Source organism: Lacerta agilis, chromosome 13 (assembly GCF_009819535.1).
Source record: "Lacerta agilis isolate rLacAgi1 chromosome 13, rLacAgi1.pri, whole genome shotgun sequence".
NCBI lineage: Eukaryota > Metazoa > Chordata > Lepidosauria > Squamata > Lacertidae > Lacerta > Lacerta agilis.
In genome coordinates this window covers 23,530,745-23,550,255 of record NC_046324.1, presented here as the reverse complement: position 1 = coordinate 23,550,255, position 19,511 = coordinate 23,530,745, and the positions used below count along the sequence as shown (strand labels likewise).

At 45.7% G+C, this 19,511-nt stretch overlaps 1 protein-coding gene across 1 annotated transcript; it reads right to left on the bottom strand.

Annotated features, from left to right (window-relative positions):
* Nucleotides 1-2,111: 2,111 nt before the first annotated feature.
* On the bottom strand, nucleotides 2,112-19,310 carry RASL12 (RAS like family 12). The gene is made up of 6 exons (XM_033167854.1): nucleotides 18,946-19,310; nucleotides 14,475-14,599; nucleotides 13,703-13,759; nucleotides 8,609-8,682; nucleotides 4,677-4,867; nucleotides 2,112-3,824 (listed from the first exon to the last, which is right to left on the bottom strand). Exons 2-6 carry the CDS (start codon nucleotides 14,590-14,592, stop codon nucleotides 3,440-3,442), a joined length of 825 nt encoding a protein of 274 aa, XP_033023745.1. The 5' UTR covers nucleotides 14,593-14,599; nucleotides 18,946-19,310; the 3' UTR covers nucleotides 2,112-3,439.
* Nucleotides 19,311-19,511: the final 201 nt, after the last annotated feature.

The window sequence follows — 19,511 nt, the reverse complement described above, 5'->3', positions numbered from 1 at the left end:
CTGTAAAAGGGCACATTGCCCAACTTTTTGGTGCCACAGGTCAATATTGTTTACATTCCAAAGGGTCTTCCGATTCTTAGCTACACCTGCTTGTGCGGGAGGGAGGGAAGCGTTAAGATGATCAGCAAGTATAATGACTGAGCTATCTTAAGCCCGTTATGTCAGTACCCCTTGCACCTGTTTTGTTTTTCTTTATCTTTAATTTGCATTTTCAAAAAAGCTCAGTAAAAGGGGGGAAAGGGGGAGAAATAACAATTTAAAAGTGCAGTTTAAAACTGTGAATTGTGAAATTGAACTGGAGAGAGCAACCAGAATGTCCAAAAACATGGAATGAATGAATAAATGAACACATTTACATTGCAAAATTACATATACAGCTTTTATATATGCAAATGGAACCAGGGGTGGTAATTAATCCCTATGAATGAATGAATGAATGAATGAATGAATGAATGAATGAATGAATGAATGCACAAGGCTGTGGTATTACAGGATCCTAGGGCTGAATAAATCAAACCCTAAACAGAGAACAGATGGGGAAATAAATCAATGGTCTTTATTATGAAAGTGCCGCGCTGGTTTTCTTCACTCTTAGTTTCTTGGTTACCTTTAGTGCAGCATTGTTGCATGTTGTCATTTGACTGCAAAATAATTTGGGGCAAGTGGGAAACAGATAAGTCTTAGAAGGGGAAAAGAAGAAAAGGAAGGCATTCTAAGTTAAGGCACCATTTAACCCATTACTTCAGCTGAGCAGGCAAAATGATACCGGGTGTTTACCGAGGTCAGATCTAACTGATGCTGGTTTCGTATTAGTTTAATTGCCATCTCTTTCTCCCCACACCCTTCCACTGCCTGATACTGAGAACTGTAGTTTCAGCGCCTTCGCCAGACTTCTGTACATAAGGCTATAGTGGAGGATAGGACTATCAATGGCTATGCTGTTCCTTCAAAGTCAGAGCCAGTTGCTTGGAATCATAGGCATGAAGAGTACTGCTATTCCTCTAAGGCAGGCATGTCCAACAGGTAGATCGTGATCTACCAGTAGATCACTGGACATCTGTGGTAGATCACTGGTAGATCATTGGCTCCCCCCAAAGAAGCTGAACAACTGTGGCTCCCCTATAGAAAGCTCAACAATTCACCTCCTCCCTGAAAAACTCAACAACTTTGACCCAACCCCCCCCCCAAAAATGGGCCTTCCTCCTTTCTAAAAAAAGCTCAACAACTTTGACCTGACCCTCCCCCCCAAAAGGGGGTAGATCACTGTCAGTTTTTAACTCTGTGAGTAGATTGCAGTCTCTTGGGAGTTGGCCACCCCTGCTCTAAGGTCTTACTTGTGGATATCGTCTAGGTTGGCCACTGTGAGAACAATGTGTTGGACTAGATGGGTTTTGGCCAGATCCAGTAGGGAAATTCTTACGTCCTTATTTTGAGAGTGCTATTGCACTCAGGTCCTGCTTGGGGGCAGCTGGTTAGCCAGCGTGAGAACCAGATGATGGGCTAGATGGGCTTTTATCTTATACTGTATTCCCCTTTTAGAAACCTCCCAGCCTCCCTCACAGATGCTTCTCTGGGCCCCGAAACCAGTTTAAGGACAGAAATAGATGGGACCTCAATGGCACGGATGCAGTTGGCATCTTTGTTCTTGTGAGGTGTAAACAGCAGCCACAGTGGAGCCTGACCAGCTCTGGTCTGTTACAAGGTGGGCTGGGGGCCTGAGAAGATTGCGAAGTTTTGTTCTCTCTCTCCTTGCCACAGTCCACAAATACAACAACTGCCCCTTAGAAGCTGCTATTTGCATTTCAAGGGAAGCTCTCTTTGCCTTGTACAGCAGGAAAAGAGTGGAACTTACCTGCCCCACCATTGTAGTTTTGAGGCTATTCAGGTGTCTTCGGGGCTGTTTTGTTTACATGACAAAAACAACTTTTTGGGGGTGGGGAGTAGCAATGTGGTCTAATGATGTTTGTTGTCGTGTCACACCTCACCCACTGTTGCGAGTTAAATTTAGCGCAGCATGCAGGGGTGCCAACTTGAATAAAATATTTCAAGGGGGCCCATGTAAGCCCTGCCCTGCATAATCGATCACAAGATTTGGCACACACAAACACCATTTGAATAGCAATGCCCGTTAACTTGGCCCCTCAAATATTTTATTGGGGAGTTGGCTCCTATGGTGGCATTCCTGTATCTTAGCCATAAAGCCAGAGTTCCGTGACACTGCAGTGTGAAAGGAACATTAGAAATCAGTTCAGAAGTGCTAGCAGGAAAACGAACACAATACTCTCTGCTTCTGAATGCACCCTAGGTTTGCAGCGTGTACTTGAATGTGCTGTGTGTGTTTGGTGCCCAGGACAGATTCTCCGGTTTGCAAATGTGCCCACAGGTCAAAAAAAAGCTGTTGACCCCTGCTCCAGGGGCGCTGACAGAAAATGTATGCAAGGAACAATATGCCATTCTTTCACCAGGGGGCTCTGTGTCCCTTTAGCCTGTTCTTTGGCAGTGCGTTGGAAAGCTGGATGTGGAGGCATCGTCAATACCCAAACAACAGGCACTTTTTGTTTCAACGGCACACGCGTCATGTGCTCCTGCCCACGCACCCCAGCGCATTTGCCTGTCCTCCTGCTAGCTCCATCTGCTAGCTCCATTTCCTAGCCTATCATACACACACACACACACACACTGGTGGTTACAAAACGCCAATCATAACGCAGACAAACTTTGCAAGAGCGACAAAAGTATGCAAGTATGAAATGCAATTTCTGCCGGTTGCAAGATATCCGTGCTTTGGGTGCAGAATTTGAAAAAGGTCTTGGAGCAGCGTCAGTAATAACCCTGGTCAAACTGCATGCAGCACAGTCGCTTAATGCTGTTAGCCTTGCAGTTTTGGCATCGGCATAGCAGGCTCTGATAGAGGAGGAAGAAATGGGTCTGGGGGTGCTGACCCGTGTTGGGCTTCAGTCACTTTGGAAGGGGGAGCAGGGATGCCAGCTCTTCCCGGGGAGTAGAGAGCCTCAGTGGAAGCTGGGGTGGGTTTGGATCAGCCGGATTGGGGGAGAGCAGAAAGCAGCACAGCAGTGACTGGACTGGAGCCTGAACAGGAGGGTGCAGCCTTGTCGCTGAAAACCACTACTGTCGGAGGTGTTAGGTCCCAAAACAGCAGCCGTTGGGAATCACAAATAGAGAGAGTTGCTGTTCCACTCATGTGCTACTTGTGTTTTCCCCATAAGCATCTGGTTGGTCACTGTAAGAACTGGTCACTGGACTAGATGAATCTTTGGCAAGGCTCTTCTTATGTTCCCAGCATGCTTTGCTGTAGGCCACGCAGAAAGCAAGGAAGGCCAGTACACCAGCATTTAAGATGGCTGCTGAGGGATAATGCAGTCAGGCAAAGGGCCCCAACTTGCTCCCCCATCTTGAAGCAGCCCTTTGCAGGCTCGCCTCAAAATATCTTAAATCCCTTCAGTAATGTCAACGTCGGAGCCTTCCTCTTGCTCTGGGCCCTGGAGGATTTCACCGTGACCAGCTTGGCCTGGGCCACCGAAGGGATTTCCTTGAAGTTCACGGTGGAGAGAGTGTTGTAGGTGCAGCTGGCCAGGCTGTGCTTGGAGGCCATGGCGGCTGGAGGGACGAGGTGAAGGGATGGCCTCTCCTCAATGATGAGCAAGGGGCGGACCGCCATGTGCCTCTCCATCTCCCGCCTCACCTCGCGCACTGCCTCGTGGAACATGTGCTGCACGGATTCAAAATCCAGGCAGGCCGAGACTTCGTAGAAGGAGGAGCCGTACTTGGAGGCCAGAGAAATCCCTTCAGCTTTCGTCACCTGCCTGGGAAAAGAAATCAGAAATGGTCACTCTCCAACAGACCATTTGACCTATAAACAACCCCTGCTCAAATGGTGCTCTGGGGGTCTAGGCATGCAAGGCCTGGGCTAGGGACTCCGATGGTGGGTGAATCTGGCCATTTTGGTTTTTCTGTTTCTCATTTCTCATTAATTTCAGTTCTCCACATTTCAGTTTCTGAATTTGTTTTTCTGTTTTTGTTTTAAAGTCCTCAAGAAAATTCATAAGATTTTTTGTGTGAACTGCTCCTAGTAACAACATTTTTGCAAAGCATGCTTTCGCTAATATATTCCCTTCTTTAATGAATTTCTGTATGTTATGTCGCATGCATCTTTATGCATACTTCACGCTAGCGTATGGAATTTTGCACAAGTCTCTTGGCTGGGGAACTGCATGGCAAAATTCAGAGAAGTGAGAATTTTGAAAGATGTCTGAGTTTCAGTTTGCATATTTCAGAAAATTCAAATTAAGTAGATGCCCCTGCATAGGTCTGGCTGGTAGATCATGTGGTTCTGGTTTTCTTAAACTAGATTCAGAAAACCTGAAGTCCCCCAGCCCCGATATAGGGTGCTCAATTTTACACCATCATTTGAACAAAGCAGCCTGTTTGGGGAGCGTCAGGCTTCTTCATCATTCTCATTTATGGGGAAGGGCCATAAGTCCATGGAACAGTGTCTTGCCTTGTATGCAGAAGGTCCTATGTTCAATCCCTGGCATCTCCAGGTAGGGCTGGGAGTGACTACTGCCTGAAACCCCAGAGAGCTGCTGCCAGTCAATGTAGACGGTAATGAGCTGGATGCACCAATGGTCTCAGCAGGTGCCTGCTTCAATCATTACCTGTATTGTTCCATGTCCAGCTTGTTCCCCACCAGGAAAACCGGAGATTCATGCTGGGCGTTTTTCAGGTGCAGTGCTATGATGTCCAAGTATCGCTGGCTTCCCTCAAAGCTCTTCCGGTTGTCTATGCTGTAGACCACCATGAATGCGCTGGCCCAATTCAAGTATCGCTCGCAGCTCACTGGCACATCCTAGCAGGGAACCAACCACATGGGGGTTATTAGTGACTATCTGGGTGGTCACTGAGGACAGCATGTTGGACTAGATGGGCCATTGGCATGATATAGGAGGCTCGTCTTACGTTCTTAAATTGCATTTGAAAATTTATTTACCAATCCCATGCATAGCCTGCTCTTCCTCCTCGACAAGGAGAGAAAATTTAAATGGAATTATCATGGGTGGCTGAAGGTTGTTTGTGATTTCATTCCACAAATCATCTTTCCAGTGGTCCACACTCTGCAGCCTTCCTGGGTATCCATGATGAGAAGGCAACACGAGGCATCTCCTCTCATTGGGCTGTTTAAGAGCAGGAAATACAGGTACTTGGGGAGGCTGCAGAATGCTGCGGTATAACTGCCTCAGTACAATAAAAAGGATGTCTGTAAGGACCTGGTAACTCCCATCTTCATTTTAACCTCACAAAAAACCTGCAAGGTTGGGTAGGTTGGAAAATGATGACTGGTCCAAGGTCATCCTGTGAACTTAACTGCTGTGTGAGATTTGTTTTTTTGTTTTTTTAATAAAAATTTATTGAAATTTCCACATAAAGAGAACAACAAATAAAAACATCCATTCTACATATAAAAACAAACACATCAAACAATACAAATAACAATGAAATAAAAACTAATACATACCTCACACCCTGACACTGGAACACACCAATTCTTAATTATGATCTTATTTCAAATCTTATTAAGGGGGGACTTCCCCCGCTCTCTCTTCTGCGTTCAATTCTAATTTACTTTAGTAACTTTATAACTAGTTTAACAATCATTCACCATTATTCTTAATCTTAAATGAACATCTTATACATCTTATATCATTCAACTTATTATTATCACATAAAATCATATTCCAAATCTTAACTTCTTGTATCCTTTTTTCTCTTAACTTAGTAAAGCTATTGCTGTTATTACTTCTAATTCCTACCTTAAAATTAAAAATTATAAACAACAGATTATTATAAAAAGCCTAATTATTTCTTCCCTTCTCCAAATCGCTTATTACCCTCTGATGTTGGAGTACCATGGTTAGCCTTCCTGATAAACCTCATAAATTCTTTTACCCCACCCCCCTCCTCACCGCCTTCCCTCTTCCCATTTCAATCTCCCACCCGTCTTCCCCCCAACATTTTCCCAGTCCAAATCTTCCTTCCCCCATACCAATTTCTTCTTTCCCAATGTCACATTTTCCTTGTTCCAGAATGTCACTTTTTCCTTGATACCTAAAGACCAAAACATTGTTACCAAATGTCTTTGCTGAACTCTTCCAATCAACTTGTACATTGTCACCAAATGTCTCTACTCCATTCTTCAAATTAAATATTAAATCCCAGAGTTGATAGTCCTGCATTTCTGGGCTCCCACCCCAGAAAGACATTATAAAGTCATTGCCACTAGTCTCAGACCTCTCACGTCCATGAGACCCTTCTTCTTGTTGAACTTGTGTCTTCACTACTTCAGATAAAGTCTCTGGAAAATAATCCTCTCTAGTTGTATCTTTAAATGTATCTTTAAGTTCTCTAGTTGTTTCTTTAAATTCCTCAGCCAAGTTCTTGAAAACACTTCGAATCCCAGAAAATATTTCAGTGACATTCTGTTGCAAAAGTTCTAATTGCAGTAAGATTTTTTTCTGCAGAAAGATTTTTTCCTGCCCTGATGTCATTGCTGGGTCTGGAAAGACCGTGGGAACCAGATAGAAATAGACAGGAGTGGGCAGGGAATAACAAAGTCTCAGTACTTTTCCATCCTCACTACTCAAATTTCAGCCGCCATTTCCCCCCTTCATCAGAGGGCAAACTTTCTTTCATTATAATCCTCTGTCAATCGGAAGAAATAATTCAAATTTCTCAGTCTCGCCCCAAACAGGGGTTCCTTAAGCAGTCAGAATCAGAACCGACATAAAACTTCAAAGCATTCCACAATAGCAACAGCCAAATCCGGTGTTACTTTGATCTTGCCGCAAAGGAGAGAGATGGACTTCCTCTTTTTAAAACTCTCTCCATAAGCCAATTAGTACAATTTAGTCCAGATTAAGTACAAATTCCGTACTTACAGATTTCTTCTTTTCCGCCGAATTGAGAAAGAACGGAGTGCTCACCGCTGGCGGCCGGCTGCTGCTTGGTTCTCCCGGTTGGGGGCAACTTCCACAGCTCCGCGCCAGAGCTCGTTCACTCAAGCCTCCCTTTTACAAGGGAAGCCTGAGAACGGGACAGCACAAAGGAGCCCGCTGGAAAGCCCTAGCCACAGGACACTCCTCCCATGGTTTACCGGAGCCCGCAGCGCGGTTGCGGGACTCCAACCCCCGGGAGAACCGGAGCTGTCTCGGAGCCGAGACAGCTCCCAACCACCAGCAATGGCGCTCACGCCGGAAGTCTGCTGTGTGAGATTTGAACCCAGATCTCCCCAAACCTAGTCACACACTGCACCAAGTACGCTGAATGGCTCTTGGTGTAGTGGTTAGAGTGTTAGGCTAGGGTCTGAGAGACCAGGGTTCAAATCCCCACTCGGCTATGAAGCACCTTGCACTGTACCCATAAGAATTTCACCACCCCACAGCCTGACTAACCTGACAAGGTTTTTGTTGGGATTCAAGAAGGAGGGGAATCCATATAGGCCACCTTTTGCTCTTTGGAAAAGAAGGTGCGGGGTATAAATGCAACAAAAAATTTAATAACTGTTTCCTCCAGGAATTTGTCTATCCCCACCCCCCTGCCCCTTTAAAAGCAACTAAGGACAGCAGCACAACTTATAACAGCAGTGAGTTCTGCAAGTTGGTCACATGAGTTGTGTGAAGGGCTTCCTTTTCTCTGTTCCGCCTCTACAGCCAACCAGTGAATGCCACTGGGTGACCCTGCATTCTAGTGCTACGAGGGAGAAAGAATTCTCTCCATCCCCGGACACCATGTATAATGTCAAAAATCTGCATCATGCCTTATTTTGAAACTGAAAAACTTTCAAAATGCTTTGGCTATTACTCACAAGGAAGGTGCTGCAGGCCAGCTGCTAGAAGCTCCCCCCTCTTCCTCCCACTTTTGTCCATTGTTTGCGGCATTAGAAACAAGAGCCATTATGCAATTTGACTGGTGATGTGCCTGGGGCCAGCTAATCCTTGGAGCCTTATAAGAATGGGGCATTTTGTTCCTGTGCTAAGATAGGCTTTCAGGCTGGCTTTGGCATTCATCCATTCAATCTGTCATTCTGCCTTTCAAAAGAAGGCAATTAAAAGAAGCTTGGTTTTAAAATAAACCCTATTCTATTTACCTGACTGTCCCTAATAAACCTTTAAAAATATTCCAGGGCAATGAAGAGGAGAAAGAAGAAGAAGAGTTTGGATTTGATATCCCGCTTTTCACTACCAAAGGAGTCTCAAAGCGGCTAACATTCTCCTTTCCCTTCCTCCCCCACAACAAACACTCTGTGAGGTGAGTGGGGCTGAGAGACTTCAGAGAAGTGTGACTAGCCCAAGGTCACCCAGCAGCTGCATGTGGAGGAGTGGAGACGCGAACCCGGTTCCCCAGATAACGAGTCTACCGCTCTTAACCACTACACCACACTGGCTCTCAAAGAAAGAGAAAGAAGCAACTTGACTCCGGTGTCCAAAGCAGAGTGTGCCTCTGGTGAACAGAAATGCTCAAGTCCACAGTAAGACAGTGCATTAATGTTGCAGTTGCAAAGGAGCCTTTGTGCCAGGACTCCATTCTCCTTTACCTGGTCGGCCGTATCCATGACCTTCAATAGAACTGGTTGTTGGTCCACCACCTCTTCTGAAGCATACGTGTCCTCTGCAAGACAATGGTTTTTAAAATGGCATTAATCTAGAAGGAGACCAGCTTCTAAACCCAAACCCAAGCCATTACTAGGGTGGTCAACAGGACTGCAATACCACAAGGACTTCCTCTCTCCATATAAACCTACCCAGACTCTGAAATCATCATCTGAGGCCTTTCTTCATGTGTCTCCTCTATTAGAGGTCCGGAGGGTGACATCACAAGAATGGGCCTTTTCTGCAGTGGCCCTCCATTTGTAGAATGCTCTCCCTAGGGAGGTTTGCCTGGCACCTTCATTATATACCTTTAGGCACAAGGCAAAACATTCCTCTTTAACCAGGCCTTTAGCTGACTGACATCCAATGCTCTTTAAAAGTGTGTTGGGGGGATTATTAGGTTGTTCTTGTTCTTATTTTTATTATGCATTTTGTGTTTTTATTTTGTGATTTTATCTTGTGAACTGCCCTGAGACCTGTGGGTATAGGGCAGTATATAAATGTAACAACAACAACAACAACAACAACAAGGAGGAGGAGGAGGGGGACTGGGCTCCTACACCTTTGATAGTTGCATGACCAGCTGAAATCTTCTCTTCTACACACTATTAAAGGTTCAGCAGTCCCATCCACGTTTTTACCTGGCTACCCTCAAGCAACAGGCTATGTCAGAATGGAGCCCTTCTGTCCAGGATTCATCCAATACTTTTTTCTGCTTGAGGCTAAGTAAGATTCCATCCCATTCCACGGGGAGAAGCCAATTGGGCAAGCAGCTGACTCATATGTCAATACTGGTGATGGGACAGAACATTCTGTGGGTTCCACACAGCTCTGTTTTCCAAAATGTTGCTACTGCCTGCTTCCCCCAGCATCTGCCTCCTGAGTGGACCCCTCCCTCTGCTTCTCATGTTAGGTCTAGCCCTGCTTCTGTTCTGCCATAATCAAAGCTAGATGAGCAACTGGCTGCAAGGAGAAGCCCTCAATATGTCTTTTGTCTCCTCCTGCCACCTGAAGGCACCGGCAATATGTCCTGGGCTTACAGGCTGGAGAAAGACAGTTGAGTGGCTGCCTTCTGCTGTGTCTTCTGTGCTTCAAACCTAAACTGGCTCTGTCACGTTAAAAATGCAAAACTAGAAAGTGTTAAGTGCTTGACATTCATCTCGGTCCCCTTTGGACCGATTGGCCAAAACACTGGGATCTGGAATCTGCTTCTTGCTGAGAAAGCAAGTAGAAATATTGCCTGAATGTTTCCTCTTGAATCAAGAAAAGAGATGAGTGGATAGACAGACAGCTATAGATAGATAGATAGATAGATAGATAGATAGATAGATAGATAGATAGACAGGCAAACATAATCTCTAGCCCCTTTTCCTGGAATCTCTACATTTAGGAAAGAGATTTGATAGGTCCAGACCTTTGCACCTCACTCCCCCCCCCCCCCGGGCTCTCTGGCTTTCTCCTAAATTTTCTTCTCCCCATCCCAGGCCTCTGGGCTTGACTCAGAATAGTCACCTGCCAAGAATTTCTGCAAGATTACATCTCAACTGTCTTGTCACTGACACACAGATGAATCCGTTGGCAGCCTGAGCTCTTGTTCTCTGCAGATGCACCAATTATTATTATTATTATTATTATTATTATTATTATTATTATTATTATTATGAAAGATGCTTTATCCCAGGTCTGATCCTTGATCTGTCTTGTCCAGTATTGTCTGCTCTGACTGGCAGTAGGGTTTCAGACAGTCAGTCTTTCCCTGCCCTACCTGGAGACACCAGGGATTGAATCTGGAAGCTTCTGCACGCAAAGTGTGTGCTCTTCCACTAAGCCTTCCCTCCAGAATCAAGCAAGTTTCCCTGGTTAACTAAGCAGTGCATGGGGTTGCAAAGTTTTTTTCTGCAAGGACTAAAGAGCCTCTTGCTCCATCTTTTGAAGAGTTTCCCCCGCAGTCACCAGGGACCTTTTTCATCTCAGATGATGGGCATCCCAGAGGACAAGAAACTCCACATTGGAAATTCCACCCCCCCTCTTTTCTGGATTGCCCCAGAAGCTGGACAATAATGACCTTCAAAGCAAAGGGAAAACTCTCTCGGTCCAATTAAAAAAACATTTCCATGCCCTTTTCATTGCTCTGCTAAATGAATGCCCAGTGATTCATCTAGCAAGATATTTCCGCAGAGTAATATTTTCACAGAGACTTCAAAATTGGTGGAGCGGCATCTTCCACTCGTTTCCCTTTTGTTGGAAACAAGGTTATAATTGCCGACATTTGAAGAATGATTATTTGGGAACACGGACCCATTAAAGTGAGGAGGCCTTCAGATGAGTTCCTGGGTTTTGCCTGCATTCATAACTCGCCATAAATCATTTGCGGCTCGTTGCCGTCTCCTTTGAGGTTGGCCTATTTAAAAAAGCAGCCCTGTTTGCTCGAATGCAATCAGTGGGAAAGTATGCTGGAAATGTTTAACATTGGCAGCGCAAGGTAATCGTGAGTGCTGAATTCTGGCCCAGCCTACCCCATTTGTTTTTAGAAAGAAGACCCCTGCCAAAGTTAACACATTGCAGGTTTGTGCATTCAGATAGAGCTGTTTCTGCACCATTTAGACTATGTTTAAAAAGGGGAGAGAGAGAGAGGGAATCAGGTATCTATATTAGTGTTTAGGCTGCTTTCAGAAGCAAACCCATGGAAATGCATGGCAATCGCGTCCTTAAAAGTTGCACAGAAAAGGGACTCTGTATAGCTTATCACACTGCAGAATGTCAGAAATGCTGCACTTAACTTACCCCTCAACCCTTAAAAACACATTTTCAATGCAATGGCTTAGAAGTAGCAACCAAACCACAGATTGGTCATTCGATCTGAGACCCCATCTGGACCATAGATTTAAAGCAGTATCGTCCCACTTTAAGCAGTTGTGGCTTCCCTACCCCCAAGAATTCTGGGATCTGTTGTTTGTAAATGGTGCTAGGAAGAGGGAATTGATTGTTAAACCATTTTGGGAATTGTAGCTCTGTGAGGGGGAACAGGGGTCTCCAAAGAACTCTCAGCACACTTAATGAACTATAGCTCCCAGGATTCTTTTGGGGAAGACATGGCTGTTTAAGGTGGGGTGATACTGTTTTAAATGTGTAGTGCAGATATGGCCTGAATCCCATCTTCTGGTACCCTCCTTCTTCCTGTGTCTTCTACGTACACCCCTGATTTACTGGTTCTTGGCAAAACATGAGGGGGTCTGTATCTGTGGTAGAGCAGCAGAAGATGTCAATTTCAATTCCCTGCCATTTCCAGAAATTGTTGGGAAATCAAAACCCCAGAGAGCCCATATCAGTCAGTGTAGCCACTATCTGGACAACCCTGTAGCACAGGAGTGACAGAGATGTGGCCTCCCAGATGTTGCTGGACCACAATTCCCATCATCCCCAGACAGGGACGGTCAGGGGTAATAGAACTGTAGTCCAACAACCTCCCAGTGCATGCCACCCACAAACCTCCCAGCTCACAAACAGTAAAAGAGAACAACACGGAGATATTTGTAGGGTTTCGTTTTATATCCTGGCTGCCTTGCCTTTGCTTGCTACAAATCAGTGTTTTCCATCTCTGCTTCTTCGCTTGGTATGTGCTCTAAATTTGGCAGTTTGTTTTGAAACAATGGCGGATAAAAACATTGCAACTTAAAATACCTTGGAATATTTCCGGACAAGCTCTCTCTCCCCCCCTCCATCCCGCCATTTCTCCAAGAAGGCAGATGGAACGGTGGCTGATGTCCCCCAGAGACCCAACAATCGGGTCTCCTTTCTGCTTAATTATTACTGGACACTTCTAGGACAAACAACCCACCCCCTTTTTTGTGTCTCTGATGAGTCCTTGTGGGTGAGAGTTGTAGGTCTGACCCAAGTGATCTCAAAGTACTATTGCTCTGTTCATCCGGGAGGCAGATAAATTGTCTTTGCATAAATACTGTTATTGGTTTGGGGTGCCCTACCCTTTCCAATTCCTGGATCCAGCAAGTGTTAAAATAGCAGTCAGGCCAGTGTCCTGATGAGGTAATCACCAGAGAGATGGGCCATTAAGAGAACAAAGGAAAGCGGACTCTGATTGTCAGATGGATGAAGCCTGAATTTAGGGTTGAGTTGAGCTGCAAAGCCAGAGAAGCAGAGCAATAGTTGATCCAATAGTTAATGCTGTGAACCCCACCATCGTAGGCTCAGTTTATATATATGTGTGTGTCTGTGTGTATAAACCATTTATCATAAAGACACTATAGTCTCCACTGTGCCTCATTTCTAAAAGGAAATAAAAACCCTGGGTTGTTGTAAGCACCTGGAATCTCACACCGCTCAGAGATTGGGATGGGATGCAACAATACTTATTCTCAGAGGCACATTTAGAAATACAGATAAGCTGCTCTAAGGATAGGGAGGCACTTCCACCACTGCTCTCTTTTACCCAATTGAAAAGCAAACTTCTCTTGCAAAGAACAGAGAGAGCCAGTTTGGTGTAGTGATTAGAGTGTTAGGCTAGGATCTGGGAGAACAGGGTGCATATCACCACTGGGTCACCTTGGGCCAGTCATTGCCTCTCAGCCTAATCTACCTCACAGGGATGTTGTTGGGATTCAGTGAAGAAGGGGAGAACCACCTTGAGCTCCTCAGATGAGAAGGTGGGATATACTGGTAATTGCAATAAATAAATAAATTAGCACAAGCAGATCTTAGCATTTGGAGCATTTGGAGGTAGATGAGCCCCATGCCTTACTCCATATAAGGCAGCTTCTATTGTTTCTAGGAGTTTTAAGGTTTCGGCCAGGGACCTCTTCCAGTCCTACCTAGAGATGCTGGGGATTGAACCTTAGGCATTCTGCATGCAAAGCATGTGCTATATCACTCATCTATGATATTTCTCCTAATGATAAAGCAAGATTCTAGTCCTCATGGACTAGAGGTTGATTTAAAAATGAACATAGGAAGAAGGGGAGGAGGAAGAAGGAGGAAGGAGGGATGCAAGGGGAGTCCATGAGATCAGAGCAAGGTCTTCTTACCTAGGTTAGGATCATATTCACTTATAAACCTCTTGGTTAGAAACTTCACTGTCAACGCTGAAAGAAGCCAGAGAAATAGAGAGATACTTAGTTCCAGCAGCGAGTCCTCACAGAAGAGCAAGATTATTATTTTATTTTCATGCTGAAATGGTTGAAAAAGACTTCAGTTTTGCTCACAAGTAACGGACCCTTCTGCTTGGGACCCTATCCTGTGAAGACCTACCTTCTAGCCTGCAAGCAGTAGACATGGATGTCTACCTGAGAGCAGTTCCGCTTTTGAGCAGGTGCATGGGCAGTACCACAGCTGGGACTACTGCGGCAGATGGTCCCAGGGCATGATGTGAGAACCCATGGGACCGTCACTTTGCTGAAGCTAAAGCAGATCAGGGTGTATTTGAGGAGTGGCTAGCCTGTGGCCTTCCAGGTGTTGTTGAACTACAGTTCCCATCGTCCTTGACAGCTGGGTGCACCAGCAGGGGCTGGTGGAAGTTGATGGAATCCAACAACATCTGGAGGGCCACAAGTTAGACAATCATAGTCTTATCAGTGCCTGGATAGGGAGCACCTGGGAACCACATGAACATCACTTTGGGTTCCAGGATGGAAGAAAGGTGTAATATAATGGGGGGGGGTGCTGCTGTCCCATTTCACCACCTGAGGAGAAATGAGAATGTCCTGCTCCCCGTGCGAATTAAACAGGTTCAATTTTACAAGTGAGCTAAATTAAATTTCTTTCCCCTCCCTATTCCCAGGTACCCCAACATCTCCTAACCTGATTTTCCAGATCCTTGACACCCCAATATGGCCACGTTGCATTCCTGGGGAAAGGTGTGGAGATGGCGCTCATTCGCACAGTGGGCCGTCCGAGTCTTGCTGAACATGGAAGACATCCTCTGGCTGTGGGAACAGAAACAAATTTGGGGACATCCTCCGGTAGTGATCAGTTCGTTTTTTCTCTTTCCAGCCTGTCCTGTTGAGACAGCCTCAAGTAACAGTCACACTACATATTAAAGCACCATGATACCATTTTAAACAGTCATGGCTACCCCCAAAGAATTCTGGGAGCTGTCATGTGTTAAGGGTGCTGAGAGCTTCAGTTCCCAGAATTTCCTGGGGAGAGGGATTGATTGTTAAACTACTCTTGGAGTTGTAGCTCTGGGAGGGGAATAAGGAGACTAAGGTCTCCAGCTCTCAGCATCCTTAACAAATTACAGCCCCCAAGATATAGGGCTGCCATATGTCCGGGAATCAGGCTCCAAAAATGGTGTCCGTGCGGATTTTTGCTGCATCGGCAGAATGTCTGGGAAAACCTGGATGTATGGGCAAGTAGGGCAATTTAAAAAGGGAGTTGTTCCCAATAAAGGTCAACAACTTTGACCAGATTGGGGAATATGGAAACCCTAGGACACAATTCTAATAATTTTAATAATTTGGTTTCTCTTAATTGCACAATAAGCAGGCACGCTGCCAGAAGCACAAGCATGTTCACTAATTCCTTGGTGGATATGAAGTTCAAGGTAGAAGTAAAGTGGGGGCAGGATATCTAGTGGACTGGTCCCCCCCCCCCCCGGTAGTACATACCAAGCTGATTTTTAATATATTCTGAGAAGTCCCTGAAGATCATTCCACAACCAGCCAGTGGTCACAGAAGCCGGCCTTCTCGATGACATCATGCACCCTCTGGAATGTTCTCCCTCAGGTAATTAAGGAGGCAGATATGGTAATGACCTTTGAAAACCCCATGAAAACTTATATGTTGTTTACTCCAGATTTCCTGGACTTGGACTCTTAGTTTTTTAATTATCTGTTTTGTACACTACTCAGTTTAATCTGTGATTTGCAGTTTGGGTCTGTTTTTCCTTAGCTTTTAGGAAAGCTTGTACTTTTCTACGAATTGATATCAATGTTTTGTTTGATTGCCTTGGAGATTTTATATTATTATTAAGTGATATTTTTAAATTAAATAAATAAATGGTGTGATTTACTGTTTTCTAGGACAATTTCTTTCTTCTGAAATTGTGAAAATCAAGCTGTTACAACAACCCCCCCCCCCCAAGGTCCTGCTGTGCACTGTCAATGAAGGCTAGAGTTTGTCCACAGAGCTGACATGACATTTTCAAAGTCTGTGATGTCAGGGTAGCCAATGTGGCAAACCTGTAAATATTGTTGAGCTACAATTCCCACCAGCCCTGTACCCTTGGGCATGCTGGCCAGGGCTGATGGGACCTGTAGTCCAACAACATATGGAGAGCACCACGTTGGCTACCCCTGCTGTGGTGTGTTCACAAAATTCCATTTGTGCTTCTGCTCAGCAGGCACGATAGGTTTCCAAAGCCTTCTTAGAAAGGTAGGAGCTGCTTTCTACCACACCAGGCCATTGGTCCATCTTGCTCAGTGTTGATTGGCTTCAGGGTTTTGGGCAGGAATCCTTCCCAGCCCTACTTGAAGATGTCATGGATTGAACTGGCAACCTCCTACATGCAGATAAATGTTCTAACATTGAGTTATGGTCACTCCCCAATATGAAGCTGACTTTTATCATTTTGTCCATCTAGCTCAGGATAGTCTACATCAGGGGAAGTGAACCTAGTACCCTCCAGGTTTCATTGGGCTCCCACCATCCCTGTTGGACATGTTGGCTGAGGCTGATGGGAGTTGTATTCCAACAATATTCAAAGGGCACCATCATAGCTGTCAGTGGTCTACAATGACTGGCAGTGGCTCTCCACTATTTCAAAAATGGCTGTCTCCCAGCCCTACCTGGAGATGCTGAGGACTGAACCTTCTGCAAGCTAAACATGTGCACTGCCATTGTGCTACAGATCTTGAGAATGATCAACGGTGATGATGGCGGGACAAAGAGCATTATTTGAAGGCCTTGTTCCATTAGCAAAAGGATTTCGGCTTGTGCAAAAGAACTTCCCCCTCTCCTCTCATCTCAGGTGCTGTCCACCCTCCCCCAATCTGTTCTGAAGGGTTGGAGGAAAACCCCAGAACAGGTTTAAGGGGTGCATGGGGAATGCATTGAATCTGGCTGGTGGTTGGTGGTTTGAGCCCACTCAGGGACAGCTGTGGGCAGGATTCCTGCATTGCAGGAGGTTGGACTAGATGACATTTGGAGTTCCTTCCAACTCTATGATTCTATGGGGGTGATATAAACAAAAATAAAATTCTTATTGCAGGGGGAGGTGGAGAAAATTCTGTTGCACAAGCAGAAATCCTTGCACTAATAGAACGAGCGGCTTAGCACAGCTTTGGATGCAAGTCAAAATGAAAATGTGTGTTCATCATAGGAAGCGAGGCCTCTTTCATGCCACTCTTAACACCCTTTAGGAACTCTTGACTATCTCCTGTCTAACAAAATAAGAGGCTTTGAGGATAAAGTCTGGTCATCATAAAAAACAAGGAACATCTGACTCATTCAAGGACTTCCTCCAATTCTCATGAGATGAGTTAATTTTCTGTCCTTGGCATAAAATTACACTCATCCCTGGCAAACTGGGGGATCATTAAGGGAGCTCTGCTTCCCACGATGGTCTGCAGCAAACCACTTGAGCAAGACATGAAACCAACAGCCCTTCCTGCTCTTAGCCAGAAGCGCAAATGTTCTCAAACCTGGATACTTCCCATTCCCATCATCACCTCTCTGAACTGGGTGTCACACACTCTTTCCTAGGTGGGAGGGGAACTCTGCAGGACTTGCTTTGTGGACAGAGAGAGGACTTTCTGCATATGCCCAGAGGCACTGCCTGGTTTGTCATTCCTTTCCATAAGCTGACGTAGAACCCTGGATCTGGAAACAGGTTCCAAGGCTAAGTCCAGGTGATGATGACTGGCTGAAGTGAAGCTCCTGTTTGCATCTCAGCTCCCAGGTTGCAGTCTTACAACTTTCAAGCTGTCAAGGTCCCTGGTTTTAATCATTAGCATTAGCGATGCACTTAAATGGTGCTTCATGGAGGGAGGAGATCACTGCCCCAAGAACCTTACAATATAAACATCAAGCAGCAGTTATGAGGGGAGGGGAGAAAAATGTAGAGGCTAGGTGAGCAAAGGATGACTGGCATTCTGTAAACAGGTTTCACACCAACACAGTAAGGAACATCCATCAGAGCCATCCTGGGTGAGACTGACACTGACCAGATCAAGCATTCTGTTTCTAAGCAGATGCCTCTAGAAAGCTCACAAGCCAGGGCTATAGCCCTTCCGAGATGTCTGTCTCCAATATCTGACATCCAGAGTTAGCCCTGAGTATGAAAGTCTGAGAACTGCAAATAGGTAATTCTCTAAAAGTCTGGTGGTGACAATATTTTCTTCCCTAGAATAGTGAGGCAGATAGGAAAGATACATCAAGGCCCAGGTTTATGCACCCTTGTTTCCTGTCCTCTACTCTTCCTCCTCCCTCCTGATCTGTTTTCCTTTAGTGTTGTGTCTTTTTAGATGGCAAGCCTCGTCTCTTTTTTCCCCCCAAAGAAAAAGTCAGCTGTAAGCTGCTCTGAGAACTTTCTTCTTCTTTTTGGCTGAAGAATGGGAGATTTATTTTGATAGATAACTTTAAAAAGTAACTAGAACAAGCAGAATGCTGTAGAAGCCTACACAACCTGTTCAAGCAGAGAAGACAGTGGGGCAAAAAAGAAAAAAGAAAAAAGAAAAAAAAAGCCCTGCAAGGACATCTATGCTTCAATCATGCCTTCAACTCTCTTTTCCTCCTGTTTTTGGAAGATGAGCCATGTCTCAGCAGTAAGGGCATCTGCATCGCATGCAGACCGGCATCTCCAGGTAAGGCCAGAATGTCCTCTACCTGAAATCCTGGAGAGCTGCTGCCAGTCAGTGTAGACAATACTGAGCTAAATCAATGGTTTAACAGGCAGATTCCTATGCTCCTGTGTCTTAAATCCATTGGCTGACTCTCCCCCCCCCCCATTCAACCCCACACGACACAGGAGCCATGCATTCCCTCCTTCCTTTTGGCCTCAGGGTCATAGGGATTTGGGAAGCTGCCTTATTCTGAGTCAGACCACCAGGTCCATCTATAGATCGGCATTGCCTGCTCTGACTGGCAGCCGCTCTCAAGGATTTCAGAGGGAGGATGTTCCCAGACCTACCTGGAGAGATGCTGTGTTGGGGATTGAACCTGGGATCTCCTGCATGCAAGGCAGATGCTCTACCACGGAGCTACCAAAAACGGACCAACACCACTACCACCACCACCAGCAGCAGCAGCAGCAGCAGCAGCAGCAGCTCACCTTCAGATTACAGCTGGATCGCCATGGGACCTCTTGGCAAGACACAGTCACTTGACAGCCACACATCCACAACTGTTTCCACCTTCGGGCTGCTGAGAGTCCCTCTCCAAGGCCTCCCTCCCCAGATCGAAGCAGGGAGTGAGCAACGAGGAGGGACTCCCCCCCCCCCCACCTTCTCTCTCACCGCTGGGAACAAAGAGGCGTCTGCCTGCTCCCCACAGCTGCAGGTCACTCCGATTTGACTTGAATGAATGAGGCAGAGGAAGAGGAAACTCCCGTTCCCTGAGACTTTCGCCAGCTGAGCTCTTGCCAAACTCCTTGTAAGGAAAGCTGCTGCCTCTCCTGGCCTCTGACGGACAGAGTTTCCCATCAGCAAAGGGTAGGCTTAAGAGGCGGAGGCCTTTCTTTCTGGGAGAATAATCAACATCATATAAAAGATGCCCAGAAAGGAGGAGGGGAATCTTTCTGGCTTCATTCTTAAAGTAGAACCACCTACATACCCCCCCCCCACTGCAGCAGAGCCATCTTTTTGAGTCTACCCTGTGTTGCAGGTTGAGAATAAAGCT